Here is a 14,999-nt window from a genome sequence, read left to right as displayed (position 1 = left end):
CCCAAACATACACGTAAGATCTGAGGGTTATTTAGACAGAAAACACTCGGATGCAGCCTCATCTGTCATGTCCACAGTATTAAACTGATCTGGATCACAAGGACAGAGAAAAATATCCAACTGGTCTAGAACGCTGTTGGCAAGTTCTACAAGAGGTTTTATATTTCAGCCGAACGTTTGGAGAACGTACCTGTCCAGATGACAGATGAAGTCAAACCATCACAGCTGATAATATTTGAACTGAGTTGTTTATACCAGCATCTGTACAGGTATATGTTTGGTCAAGATGAATCTTCTTACTGTTAAATTACCAGTTGTGTTGCATGTAAACAAAAGGAATATGCACACATCTGTCCAAAATAAAAAGACTGTTTGAGTACAAACTAGACGTACTGTTTCCATTTTATGCACCTTTTGCACTTCTACTACAGCTTTACTTACTTTTCAGTGTTTCATTACGGTAAACTGTCTTGGGTCAAACTAACAATGCAGAAAGTAGGGAAAAAATGTTAGGCTTAAAAAAATTACAGCATTTTATACAAGACACATGAATGCAGCAGTGATATGAGTAAAAAAAAAAACCAAAAAAAAAAAAAAAAACATCTCGTATAATAAAACACTGTTGAGGATAATTTTACTGCATAATAACTTTTATTTATCATCTACCTACATCTTGCAGATAATAGTGATTTGTACTTTTATTTATAAGGTGTTCAGTGTTCCACAAATAATACAAATAGTAATCAACAACAGGACAATAAAACACATGGAAAAACAAGATGAAGATTGAAGTTTGTTTACACCTTCTATTTGTGCAAATCAAGCAACCGTGACAAAAACTGTCTCCCTAGTTTCATTGAGATTTAGTTATTTATAAAGATTAAAAGCAAATGAAGTAAACAAACAAAATTTCCAAGCACTTTGGCATTTGTGATGAGTCTACGGTAACAAAAGGAGTCACAAATACACATCTAGCCTCTGTTCAAAACCACCCATGAAAAAATAGGACCAAGGGTTCTGCAGTCCAACCGCATATTTAGAGACATTGACATTTGTTTGACCTTTCAAGGTCACTCAAGGTCAAAGGTCATGGCACCAAATGAAAGCTCATATGTGACTTCCAATCTACTGACAATCCTAATTATATCAATATCTCCAACTGTTTTTCGAGTTTTAACACTTTGAAATGTTTCCCATTATAAACCAATGGGGATCTTTAAAATTGAAAAAAAATCACAAAAAATTCAAAAATGTATGTTTCTCAATTCTTTGAACAAAACTGGTAGACCTTACCCCAAGGAACCTCTGCTATGAATTTCAGTTGATTCTGGCTGACTGCTTTGGAGAAGACGTTTCTAGAAATCTGAACATAGATAACCTTGGGTTTGACCTTTCCAGGTCAAAGGTCATGGCACCAAATAAAAGCCCATATGGGATTTCATATTTACTGCCAATAGTGTTTATCAGTATCTTCAACAGTTTTTGAGTTATAGCACTTTGAAATGTGTCCCATTATAAACCAATGGGGATTTTTAAAATTTCAAAAATTCATAAAAAATTTAAAATCAAGATTTCTCACTTCTTTGAATAAACTTGGTAGACCTTACCCCAAAGATGTGCCACAACAAATATCAAGTCATTTTGACTGACAGTTTCGGAGAAGATTCTTGAAAAATTGGTTATGGACAGACAGACGCCAACTGACACCGATAGTCCATCAGACCCTTTGGACCATTGGACTAAAAAAATCAACAGTATTTATGATGCAGTTTAAGGGTTAAATGAAGACAGAGGAGTCACCATGTGTACACCTTTATTGCTTTGCACCGGTCGGCCATGACAAAAAGTCATCATTCAAGCGAACAACAGGATGCTATGTGCTTCACAAATAAAACAAAAATAAATATCCTTGTCAGTGAAGATGGAGGTTACAAACTCCACCTTTCTGTTGTCGATAATTAGTTTTTATAAGTGCACATTTGATCAAGTATTAAAAGAAGGGGCGACATAATGGGGGGGGGGGGGGGGGGGGTAAATTTATCATTGTGGGTTCACTAACATTTAGAGCTAAGTTCTGTTTTACTGCCAAATGGGAACATAACCTTCAAAAATGCAGGTAATGGAGATTAAAGTTGGGTCGATTGTAGATTAGGGTGACATTCATTTCAAGAAGTACCTCAAGATTGATTACAGAGCTTTTATGTGGTGAGCAAATACTAGCGATGTGACAGTAGAACACACACAAACAGTATTTAGAGTTACATTTGTAAATTGAAGGTAAATCCAGTTACATGGTTTCAGTCGGTTGTTCAGGTTACACACAGACGCAGAAGAAAACACCACAACAGACATAAGCCTCAGAGTGACGGTCTGTCTTTGGCGTTGTCATGCCACGTGTCGACCTGTACATACGCTCTGGACACTTAAATTATCAGTACAAGACTTGCACATTAAGAGCTTTGACAAGGCACATAAGCTAATGTCCGTATAGTCACAGTAGCTACACAACAGACGGAGCCGATGAAACAGACACGAAATCCTTTCACAAATAAAAATAAAAATACAAATCATCATTGCCTGAACATTAGCTAGAGTCATGGATCCATACAGTGCACAGTATGGAATACTTATTGCTAAAACAGGACTGCACGTAGCAAAATAAGAACAACTTCATAGAATATAACCATTTTTTTTTTTACATTTACTGTAGAAATATTTTGCATAAAATGATTTGCAATGCTAAACAAATTTTCTTTACATCACACGCACATACAATTACCAACAATAATACAGACAGTATAAAAACAGGTGCAGGTATTCTCCTATTTTTTTTATTTTTCTATTACGCACCCTGTTATAGTTTGTGATTTACAGTATTTCTTATTAAAATAGCGATGAAAGGAATACAGTGAACAGTTAATTATCACTGCCTTGTGACAAAAATATTGAGTGACGGCCAGAAATCCTTCGAGATTCCTGAGTTTTAATCGACATTTGAACAAGAGCTCCATAAATACTTTGGGAAAAAGAATTAACTTTTGTATTAACACGCTATATATTTCATTTTAGGTAAGAAACTATACTGGCAAACGCAAAGTGCTTACTGTACAGTACAGACTTTATATGGCCTCTGAAGTAGGTTTCTATAATGTTACAAATCAAAACAACACAGTGTACATACATACATACATACAATGATATTTCTGTAACAGCACATATGGACAGTGAGGTTTACAGTGAAAATAACTGAACTTCTGAGCAGCAATAACAGTAATACTGAGTGACCCCCCTCGTGACAGGAGACGGATTCAAAGGAAATCCAGTAAAAAGGAGCGCAGTAGTAGTGTGGTGTAGTACTAGTTGAAGTAACATCTATCTGTATGTATCAGTACCTCTGTTTTGGTTTGTGTCTTTATCGTGCCAGACGTAATATGAAAAATAACCAGCTGACACCGGCAGTACCTGAATGGCTTTACTCGAATGGATTTTGGAGCTGGTGTTGTTAAGTGAGGACAAAACGATGAGGCATGACAAAAAAAAAAAAAAAAAAGTACAGTACAGTGATTGGAAAAAACAGAAAAACTGAAATGAAAATATACAGCGGGATAAAAGTAGAATTTGACTCAAACAGTCCAAGATCCCCACCAGTGAGGCCCTTACCTTTGGCATCGGAGGTTTCTATGGGTGTTTTCAAAAAAAATTGCTAAATGGAGACAGTTTCCCAAACAGTGAGCGTCGGTGGGCAGTAAGAGCAAACAAATAATCCATGTTTCCCCGGAGATGTGCACGATATATCGCGGCAGGCGTTTGTGTTCGCGCTGTACGTTTAGGACATGATTGGACTCAGCCCCCGGGGGAAGTCGCCTGTCGTCCTGGAGGGAGGAGCTCTGCAGGCGGGTTGTGCTTCTCCACTTCTATGCTCCTTCTCCCACTAGGACAGTGCCTGTCAGGGTAAAGTGTTGTGTGGGACGAAGGTATCTGGAGGGAAAGAAGGACCCCCTCCCCCTTCATCACAGGAAGGTCTCTGCTGTGGAACCTCCTCCTGGTGTGTCTGGGCTGACGTCCACTCTAACGCACGCCACCTTCTCCTGACTGTTGTACAGAACAGAGCAGACGGGACACGGGTGAGATGATGCTTGTGCACAGAGGGGCCAGTTTTAAGCAGCTGTCGTTATGAGGTTTGGGAAAACAGATGAAGGATGGGACTTGGTTCACGATGCTCTTAGAACATGATTCCATGGCCTAGAGAGTAAATTGTAAATGTTCTGCTTATATAAGGACTGTGTTAAAGTATGCTGCTTGTAAAAATGACTTTGAATATCTATCAGCTTCTTCTTACATTTTCTAATGAGACTAATACCTAACACTGCCTTCTCTGTGGACTTAAACACACCCTCCCTTAGTATCTTAAAGGGGCTATATGTAGTATTTCTACTTACAAATGTTAAAAAAAATGACCTACAATTTTCATTAAAGTATTAAACAGCTCTGAAGTTCAGCCAAAGATGCCAAAGTATTGGATTGTAGAGAGGCGAACTGAATATATTTGTGACCACTAGAGGGAGTAGTGAGTCACACTGCCTGTCTCCCATTGTAAAGAAAACTAACACCATGGAGCCTTTGACCAAAGTATCAGAAAGTGACCAGATGGGATGAGAACCATGAAGAAACAACTTTTACAGTCAGGAAAAAGTGCTAAAAGCTAGAAACACTGTTGTTGTTTTCTCCACTGGACACAGCTCTACATGAAAAGATGGAGTTTGATGCTGAAATAGTGCCATTTCTGTCAAAAAAAAAGTTTTAGTTTGAAGAAGAAAACTTGATATGAATTTTTAAAAAAAGATGTGTGTAAATGAGCTTTATACTTTATTCAGTGAGTTCAGTCTGTGGATACATAGCATCAGAGTCCTGCCCCAGGTCAAGTACCCACGGGTACCAGACGGGTAACCCGCAAAAACACGCGGGGACGGGTAAAAAAAGAATTTCCACGGGTACAGGCACGGACACGGGTAAAATTAAGTGTAATGTGGGTGGGTAGCGGGCAAGGGAGTGGAAAAATAAAAGATTCATGGTTGAAAATAATTTGCAGGACATTTAATGATGATGATCATCTGATTTCACTGTGGTTGATCCACAGCCTGTTTGTTTTATTGTGAAGTGAGCCTCACCTTTGTTTACATCTGGCCACAGATGGCATTGAGCAGCACATATTACAGATTTATTGATGGCATGTGGTTTAGCCAAAAATAAAGCCCTTAAAAGTGAGTTACTGTGTAGACGTGTTTAATCCCAGGTTGGGTCGGTTTGTGGGTCTAATGTACGTGGGTGCAGATTGGACATGAAAAAAAATGCGGGTAGCGGGTCGGGTTGCGGTACTCGGCTTTGCGGGTGCATGCAGGTTTGGAAAAGTGGACCTGTGCAGGACTCTGCATAGCGTTGATTCACTGATGGTTTCAGTCCTAAGTGTGTTCTGGTACATGACTACCCCCTGCTGTTGACAGTTTGGAATAACAATACTACATAGAACCCCTTTAAAATGATCTTCCTGAATGTTTACTTGAAATGATTGTGAGGGTAATGCACTTTGGAGTGGGACTTCTGAAAACTGAAGCATAGCTACCTTCTGCTACGTCTCACAGGTTGGACACATGAGTCTGCACTTGAGTTTACTGCTTTCCACGCCGCACTTTTAGCCATTTCATCAGAGATATTTACAACCAAGGGGTCAGACACAGAACTACACACCAAAATGCAAAGAAACACACAAACACACACACACACACACAGACACACACGTGAACACAAAGAGAAGACGTATAAATGTCAAATCAGTGCAGGACACTTCAAACAAGCAGACACAACCATGCAAAGAAACCAGTGATTAAACCAAAGTGACGGCACAGAGCACATCCAGTATGAGCCCAAACAAGGAGTTAGCTTTACAGGCAAACCTCATGAGACACTCATTATGGTTAGTCACACAAGAATAAGAGTAAAAAAACATTCGAGACCATTTACCCTTGAAAAAACCATAAAAAAAGATAAAAAACAGAGGCTGGTGTTTCTGTTTTTTTTGTTTTTTTTTAGCTGATCACTGACAGTGTGGGTCATGCGCTGTGTACGGATCAGTGAGCAGGGTTAGAATGCAGCCATGTGGGTCAGATGTTTGGCATCAGACACACAACCCTGCTACCTCTTTTTCCGTTGGGGGGTTGTAGGAGGGCACTAGTCCTATTCTGTATGATCTGTTCAAGATGGACATAATATCACACAGCTGACTACCAGATCCAAGTGGTAAACGACACCTACAATGTGTAATGTACAGTATTTAAACTACATCTACATTCGTCTGCACGAGTCTGGACTTGTTTTACCAATTGTTCCTAAAATAAAGATAAAGAGATTAAAAGGACATGATCATTTGTGCTTTTTCAAGGCTCTACTCACCTCCCTGAGAGGGTTTTCACTGGGATGTTGAGCCGATTTGGGTTTTCGTAACTGACCTTCAGCCCCATCTCTTCCTCCTGTTTTCTGGACTCTTCCTCCTGAGTGAAAACAACATTGTGATTATGGTTCGGCAATTACACTTATACACAATTCATCTACAACCTGTCCGTCCATGAGAGTGGTTCTCTCCATTGTGGTGCTCTCCGAGGTTTCTCTTTTCCCACTGGGTTTTTGGAGTTTTTCCTTGCTGAGAAGGAGGGTCTAAGGACGGGGGAAACCTGGAACACTATTCCATTTCCTTCATCTACTGTTTATTTGACTGTTGTTTATTTTCATATCCAATGAATTCTGTAAAGCCCTGTGAGGAAAACTTGTGATATAGGCCTCTACAAATAAAACTGAATTGAATTCTTCGAGCCTGTGAGTCTCAAGGGTGCACTCCAAAAAAAGGGTGTCTAAAAACAAGACAGAAACACTAAATCCGAGGAAGAAGGTACACAAAACAAGTGAAATATCTGTCCATGCAGCGAGATAATTTCACTTGACAAGATTTATTGAATTAAGATTGTCATATCTAGAAATAAGTGTCTACAGACGTATGGACACTTAAAATAAGAAATTAAATCTTAAAACAAGATAAATTATCTAACACTTCTAAATCTACTTTTTTTTTATCTTGGTAAGAACCAAATAATTTGCAGTGTGGGTATACATGATTGCATCACTCCAATTTGTTCATACAAAGCCTGACATTACTAGTCGTATGTCTACTATCAAGATGTTTTTTAGTAGCTACAGTAATGATAGTGACTGTTACAGTGATTATCAGACTGAAAAATAAGATCTGTATGATCTGGAGTGACTTTGATTTACAGCAGTGATTTTTACCAGCTCTTCACGTGCTTTCTTCTTCTTGTCATCCTCTTTTTTCTTCTTGCTTTCTGGTATCAAGTCGTCCAGCCAGCTCAGCTCTCTTTTTGTAAAGAAAAAGTCTAGAAGCTTCCGGACAAATACTAGTGCCAGAACCTGCAGAGGGAAACATTCAAGATTCAAGAATTTTCATCATCATTATGCGAACATAAAGTTTTTCTTACAGGTAGTTCTTGGTTACATAAAAAGAAAAATTTAAAAACACTCAAGAATATGTATATCAGGAACATGTACATTATATATAGAAACGAAAGGTAAAACACAGTATGTACAGCCCAGTGCAATAAACAGTATACGCAGTTAGGATTAGAGCTGCACAATATATCATTTAAGCATCGTTATCGCGATGTATGTGTGCATAATAGTCACATTGCAGGTCCTGCGATGTAGGAGGCAAATGAACTCAATGTGCTCTCATCTAATTTCAGGGGCACCTGACACACACTGCACGCAGCGATCCACCAATCACAATCATTCTTAATCAGTTTGGAGTGAGTCGCTGGTAACAATATTGAAAAATGAGCAACGAACAAGAGAAAATCACAGTAAATGAAGACTTGGTGCCAAAATGAAAAGCAACATCAGTTATCTGGAATTATTTCAGCTACACAAAGGATGATATTGAAACACATGTTCTGTGTCGACAGTCCCTTGCACCTGTTGCCACAACAAGAGGAAACACAACTAATTTGTTTGACCATTTATGTCGGCACCACACAGCTATTATAACCTCTGGAGTATTTTTTCATATCGCAATATATATCGCAGGGTTAAAAATAATCGCAATATCAGTTTTTTCCAATATTGTGCAGCCCTAGTTAGGATGCAATTGTGTGCAAATAAGATCTCAGGGAAAATGGTTAAATCACTCTGGGAATATTAATCACGTATTCTGGCAATATTCATTCCATTTATTCTATTGTAGTTCTTATGAAATCAACTGTAGTGTAACATTCAGTGATGGTACATGATTACTGTGAGTTAGTATCTGTTCTTTGTCCTTTGTGTTTTCATGTAGAGGTTAATTGACGATATTTGAAAGCATTACCATCATGGGGAACACAACAGCTGCTGCTGAGGCCTTAATGACCCACAGCAGCACCAGACAGGTGAGCTGCACCAGCGTGAAGATGTGGACCTTCCACAGCGGCACATAGCGCAAATAGATCAGATCAGGCTGATGCTTGGCAGGCATTCCAAATAACTTGATCCTGTCAAAGAACTAGAGAGAGCGAAGAAGCTTGGTGAGAGCGATAAGGAACACTCATGAAAGGGACTGTACAGATGAGGGGTGAAGAGGGATGGAGAATATGCAATGCATTATTCAGAGGAGGAGAATCACTTAACAAAAGCCTTAGAGGAGTCTGATTACACGACAATCAAAGGTTTAAACTACAAGGGCCAACCTTATCTTTACTAACAGCTGAAGACTGCAGCTGCTTTAGAATAAAACAGCATATTATCTTCAAAGACCAGCACAGCAGTCTTACTTGAATGCCTTTGAGGGAAGAGACGCCCATGTAGAGAAAGACTCCATACAGTACTGGCATGGGAATGAACTGCAACGAGGAGACATCCAAAGACTGATTAAAACATAAAACATTAAATATTTAACCTATAAAATAGAAGGGAATGGCAGTTGTGACATCGGATACACCAGAATCCACTGGATTGACGAAAACATATTGTGTAACATTTTTAATGGGTAACTCACTCTACAACATGATATAAATACCACTGCATTCTGTAATACCTCTGTAAATGGGATAAATGTTCACCTCATTCTGTCATGACCACATTCTGTAATCTGCTGCAGTTTGCATTCATTAACAGACTGAACATTTGCCTGCATTTAGTTACAAAATGGCTCTGGCAACTGCATTTTGATAAGATGAAGGTCTTTGTGGAAAATGGCGAAAATAAATAAAAACCCAGAGTGGCTTTTATTTCCAGCAGGGTCAAGTCTCTGAGATTAGTTGTATTTGGACGATTAATACGATAAATGCTTGACCTTCTCATTTATTTTATGTACGTATTACACATTTTTACATAAACTGAGATCAGAACTGGCCATTTCAGTGGTCTATCTTAACAACCGAGACATGTAATTGATCATAACTTTTCAAAATATGATACAGAATTATATTTACAGATGATATAAAAGTGCAACTCCTACAATAACTGTCAAAATCTTATAACCAAATAGAACTACTGAACACAATAGAATGTAGCAAAAGATAAAATACAAGTGTTATAATAATGAGGTGAAAATTCATTACATTTTTTAAGGTTATACAAAATGTGTTGTTACACCACACAAGTGAACTGTTTACTGTGAAAACAACACAGTGTTTCCATTAACAAGACTGTGGTGGCCTGCTATAGTGTATTTTACTCTGCCAGTCTTATGATAAACTAAAAACATTATGGTAAACAATCTTACTTAACTATGTTGCTAACAATGTAAATTGATTTTGGCACAAACTTATAGTGTGCTGTTAGTTACAACGCAAGGTGACAAAAATCAAACTAAGCAGCCAAACTACAATTGGTAATATACACACATGTGCAGCAAAACCAGCCTCTGATACCATGAGACCTGCAGCAATGGATTTATCTACCAATATATCAACTCAATAAAATACTCTGCAAGTATCTGATGAGCAAATAAACCACAACAATAGTAATGTTGATAGTAATATTTACTCAACTCATTACTGTTTGTCGGTATTCTGTGTTTAGTTTTACAGTGAATATAAGAGCTCATCAACAGGTAACAAACAAATCAGACAAACCTAACATCCAATTAAAATCAGCAAGCAGGTTATGAAGCCAACAGGTTTTCTGTGTGAGTCTGTGTGTTTATAAAAATGACTGTGTCTGTGCTTAGTTTGATTTTGCTCAAAATCTCTGACAACACTCAAACCAAAAATCAATTTTCTCACCGGGTGAAAAATAACAGCACACGCAGGCAGAAGTCAGAATTAATTATCACAGTAACAGGGATGCTGTCAGTGTGTTATGGTGCATGAGCAAAATTATGAAGACCTCAACAGTGAAATGTAATAGTTTTACAAACTAGTTTCAAACACCCTCAGGTCTTTTTAGTACATCTATGGTGTGTGCATGTTTTTTTTTTAGTTTTTTTTTTTATATGATAGACATTTTGACATTGTCATTCAAACGGATGAGAAGCTAGGATGATTGAATATGTTGTTTTCTTCTCTGCATCTCACCTTGAGCACTGAAGTCATGAAAACAGAACAACCCATGAGCACAAAGATCATAAACCCAGTGACCCGCTGCTCCCGGATCCCCAGAAATTTTGGCTGTTCCCCCGGAGCCGAGCAGCCGGACTCCACCTTCAGGCTGTTGACATGGGAGATGGAGAGGACGGTAGCAGCCACAAACCACGGCAGACCCATGATGGAGCAAATACCCAGCATTACCGACACCACCAACAGGTCCAGGTGGTAGCCACAGCCTTTCTGTAAGACACACAACAGGGAGACGAGAGACGGCGAGTGAGTCCCAAAGCTCTACCGTAGTTATGAGTGACTGAGGAGCAGCTGTTCTCCTGAAGTTAAAACCAATAAAACAAAACAGGACGCAGGAAAAATTTAATTTGGCTGTGCATAGTTGGAATTTTGACTCTCGTATGATTGCCTCATGAATTTTCAAGGTGGGCTATATTTATTTTTAAACAAGCAGAACCCTGAGGCACACAAGGCAAGGATCGTGAAAATGTTAGTTCAACCAAGACGGATGAGTGAGTTAGAGAGGTAGAGAATAAAGAAACAGGCTGAGAGGGGATCAGAACGAGAGGAGTTAGGCAATTATACTACAGTCGCGGAAAAAATTATTAGACCATCATAAGTCATAAAAAACAATGGTTATGCAATCAAGTACTAACTCCTGTGTGTATCATGTGACTAAAACAGACAGAAAAGAAAACATGGAATGCCTAAAAGCACTGTTTTTGTCAGTACAATGCCAAAGATACTGATGTAAGAACTGCAGTGATTTTGGTTATTATCAAGAAAACCATGGAAAATGGATAGATATCAGCTCTGACATTAAACTCTTATGATTTATTTTTGTTGTTTTCATTATATTTATCCAAACAAATGGACCTTTAGTTGTACCAGGCATTAAAATGAACAAGAAATTGAAGAAAACAAGGGGTAGTCTGATAATTTTTCAGCAACTGTATGAGGCTAATTTCTGCTAGTTCTAAGTCATATTTTTGGCCAAATTGTGATACCTGCGTAACTTTACTCTCCTAACACTGCTGCTTCATTTTATGCAAATATCACAATTTGGCCAAAAACATGCCTTAGGCAATTATGCTATGAGGCAAACTCCAACATAAATAAACTTGTAAAGGTGTGTTTAACCTTGAGTTTGTGCTCCTTGCGGTTGATGATGACGGCAGTAATCTGCTGGTCCATAAATATGAGGATGGTGCAGAGCAGTGCAGGAAGTGCAGCCACCAGCAGCGTCCACCAGGGGTTTCCTCCCAGTGGGTCCATGAGCCAGCCTCTGTTCTTTGACGTTGGCTGCAGGGGAAAGCAGATTCGTGATGTTAGTGTATGTGTACATCTGTGGAGAACATGAAGAGACCAGTTTCAAATTTCAACCTTTCAAACCTTAACTACACTGAAAACATGAAGTTTGGCAAAACCCATCAAACAAAGCCAAACTGTCATATTTTGAGTGCAGCACTCAACAAAAATGTGCCAGAGAGGTGACAAATGAAAGCTGTCAGGGTCATTCAATTAAATACTGATTTCTGAACTGTTTCAACAATAAATCATTCATGTTATTGAAAAACACAAACATTTCAAGGTCTGACGAAGCATTTTTTGTTATGTGGGTCAGTTTGTGCACATACATGCTCTTTATTTGGAATATGGAAAAAGCTTTTCTTAGTAGTTTTTCAGAAGAAATTGTTTTCCTTAGACATATACCCACAATTTTAACCTAAACTAGAGATATACTGTTCTCAAAGAATCCAAAAAGACATAAAAACTATTTCACAGGGAGCTACTGGTATTAGACAAACCAGAGGTGCTCATGGAGAGAGCATGAACAATAGAAAAAAAAAGACAAAAATCCAGTGAGTTTTTAACTCCAGGCCCAAATAATTAATTTACAGGCCCTCATGAAATAAAGGCTTTTCACAATTTCTAATTTTTCCAACCGAGTGCCTGGATTTTTGTCTTTTTTTTCTAGAGATATACTGTGTTTACGAAACAATTATTGTGTAACTATCGAAGAATATATGAGGACTTGAGCGTTGGGTGACACAATGTCACTGTTTGTTTCTTTATATAGTTTTTGTGGTTATTTATCCCCTTAACAAATAATTTTTCATTATAAATACAGACTTTCAGCCCATTTTTACATGATCTTTGAATAAACAGATTCAATCATACATATTTATGAAAAAATCTTTAATATTAACATAAATATCTGGCACTGCCATCAGGGAAAACATGTTTTTATACGCAGATACCGAGTGTTTTACAAAAGACCTTAGACCTTTGCCAGCAAAAGTATAAATTTATACAGGAAAAGTCCTCTGCTTGTCAGTTGAAGACGTAAGTCCAAGTTAATGTAATGACATATATGAAACGTTTACCTCAAAGCGGTCTGGAACATTGAGTTTAGGAGAGGGGATCCCCATTAGATAGTCCACCACCACCATGATCATGATTGTTATAAACACAGCAAAGTCACTGATGGTGGAACGTATCTGCCAAATACACAGACACACAAAAGAGAAACTATTTTATTTAGGGACTGCAGATGAGCATACATGCTGTCACTCTATTTCAATTAATCCTCAAACACAGTCACAAATAGATGGTACATCAGTAAGCAGCATCTAGCAACAACACTCTTTTATTACAAGTAACTGTCAAGAACAACCAAAGTCATTATTACTTTTGTGTCAACAGTAACAGCATTAGAAATCAGACAATACCAACACCTGCCTCCACAGAACACCAAGTGATAACAGACTGCCTGGTGCTGTGTGGGAGGACACAAGAAGATCTTTTCTTTCTCTGTGTGAGACTGCTCCTGCATATTAATGATTGATGCAATGTAAATATTTATACACAGAGGGAGGCTTTTAGCCACATCAGCAAACAGTGACAGGTACAGGGAGATAGATAGTCACCCAATATAGATGTATATCTAATCAAGTTTACATTTAATCCTGTGACCGTAAATGTCTATGGTTCAACGGAGAAATCCTACAATGTTCTCACCTTTGTGGGGAAGTATCTCTCAGTCTTGAACTGCTTGAGGAATGAGGACAGGAAGAAAGTGGTGAAGAAGAGGATGATGGACCAGAAAAGAACGTCTGGGATGTAGGGTCCGTGGTGACCACAGGCCGGACCCATGAACTCACCATGGAGCATCTTACACGTCTAAGAGAACCAAAGGACATGGATCTATAAGCTTGATTGATCACCTGGACAATTACTGTTCATGTGTCTGACTAAATCAGTATGTTTGTGAGAATGTCTGTACAAAGCATATTAATCAATGAAGTAAATAAATAAATAAATAAATAAATAAATAAAAGTGCCTGTAAGTGTAATGTCTGCCTTCATCACTAGAGGTCACTGTGTGTCCTCACCGAAACATTGAGGCTGCTCCATGGGATGGATTCTGGGCTGTATCCTGACTGGTTCCACACCTGCATTACTTTTTGGGAGGCATTGACTGGAGCAGAACACTGACACCTGGGATTCAGGGAAAAAATGCTAAGCACAGTGTTTCTACAGAAAAACCATTTGTTTTAATGTTTATTTAAAACATAGCAAATGTAATAACATCAGCCATTTTAAATGTATTTTTCCCCCCGGGAGGATATCAACCATAATAATTAGTCTTAAGCAAGGGCAGCAATCTAAGTAGAGGACCATTTCTACAAAGAAAACACTGTGATATGTAACGCTGACTAATCACACATACTGCATTCAGAATCAGCAAGCACCAACATCTGACCTAACGAGAGCGAGTCCTGGATACATGAGCAGTACATTCACACCATTTGGCTAATCAGATGAAGCCCCAGCTTGCTGTCAGCTACCCTCAGGTTAATTGGAGTCAATTTGGTTGCAACTGCAAGGGTAGCTAGCATGATGTCTGAGGAAGGACATAAGAGTGAGGAAAATGTTACTGCAACTTCCAGAGGGAAGAAATAAAATATTCAAAAGGGAGAAAAGAAAGTTTCATTCATTCATTATCTGAACCCGCTTTATCCTCACTAGGGTCACGGGGGTCACTAGAGCCTATCCCAGCTACTTATAGGCGAAGGCAGGATACACCCTGGACATGTCACCAGTTCATCGCAGGGCTGACGTATAGAGACCAACAACCAATCAGTCTCACATTCACACCGATGGGTGATTTAGATTAACCAATTAACCTATCAGTGCATGTCTATGGATGGTGGGAGGAAGCCGGAAAAAGCTGCAGAAAAACACAGTTCTTGTTTATCACTGTGTTGTAGCGATGGGGAGGAAAGGGGGCTAATTTGGTTTTGGTCCAGGTCCAATGTGTTAATAAACCAAGGCGCAGGGTTAGAGGAAAAGGAAGATTCA

The 14,999-nt window shown here is 38.7% G+C and overlaps 1 protein-coding gene across 1 annotated transcript in view; it reads right to left on the bottom strand.

Moving 5' to 3' along the window:
* Positions 1 to 1,796: 1,796 nt before the first annotated feature.
* The window catches only part of LOC115428464 (sodium bicarbonate cotransporter 3-like), a 32,933-nt gene continuing 19,730 nt past the window's right edge, over positions 1,797 to 14,999 (bottom strand). The window contains exons 14-24 of the mRNA XM_030147522.1: positions 14,030 to 14,135; positions 13,656 to 13,817; positions 13,022 to 13,135; positions 11,775 to 11,936; positions 10,614 to 10,865; positions 8,868 to 8,936; positions 8,426 to 8,599; positions 7,336 to 7,473; positions 6,448 to 6,545; positions 5,621 to 5,737; positions 1,797 to 4,092 (exon numbers count right to left, since the gene is read on the bottom strand). Coding sequence (XP_030003382.1) covers positions 4,011 to 4,092; positions 5,621 to 5,737; positions 6,448 to 6,545; positions 7,336 to 7,473; positions 8,426 to 8,599; positions 8,868 to 8,936; positions 10,614 to 10,865; positions 11,775 to 11,936; positions 13,022 to 13,135; positions 13,656 to 13,817; positions 14,030 to 14,135 — 1,474 coding nt within the window. The 3' untranslated portion in view covers positions 1,797 to 4,010. The remainder of the gene's footprint in view (positions 4,093 to 5,620; positions 5,738 to 6,447; positions 6,546 to 7,335; positions 7,474 to 8,425; positions 8,600 to 8,867; positions 8,937 to 10,613; positions 10,866 to 11,774; positions 11,937 to 13,021; positions 13,136 to 13,655; positions 13,818 to 14,029; positions 14,136 to 14,999) is intronic.

Source organism: Sphaeramia orbicularis, chromosome 11 (genome assembly GCF_902148855.1).
Source record: "Sphaeramia orbicularis chromosome 11, fSphaOr1.1, whole genome shotgun sequence".
Lineage (NCBI taxonomy): Eukaryota > Metazoa > Chordata > Actinopteri > Kurtiformes > Apogonidae > Sphaeramia > Sphaeramia orbicularis.
Note: the sequence above shows the minus strand (reverse complement) of the source record. Positions and strands in the feature narration are given on the sequence as shown.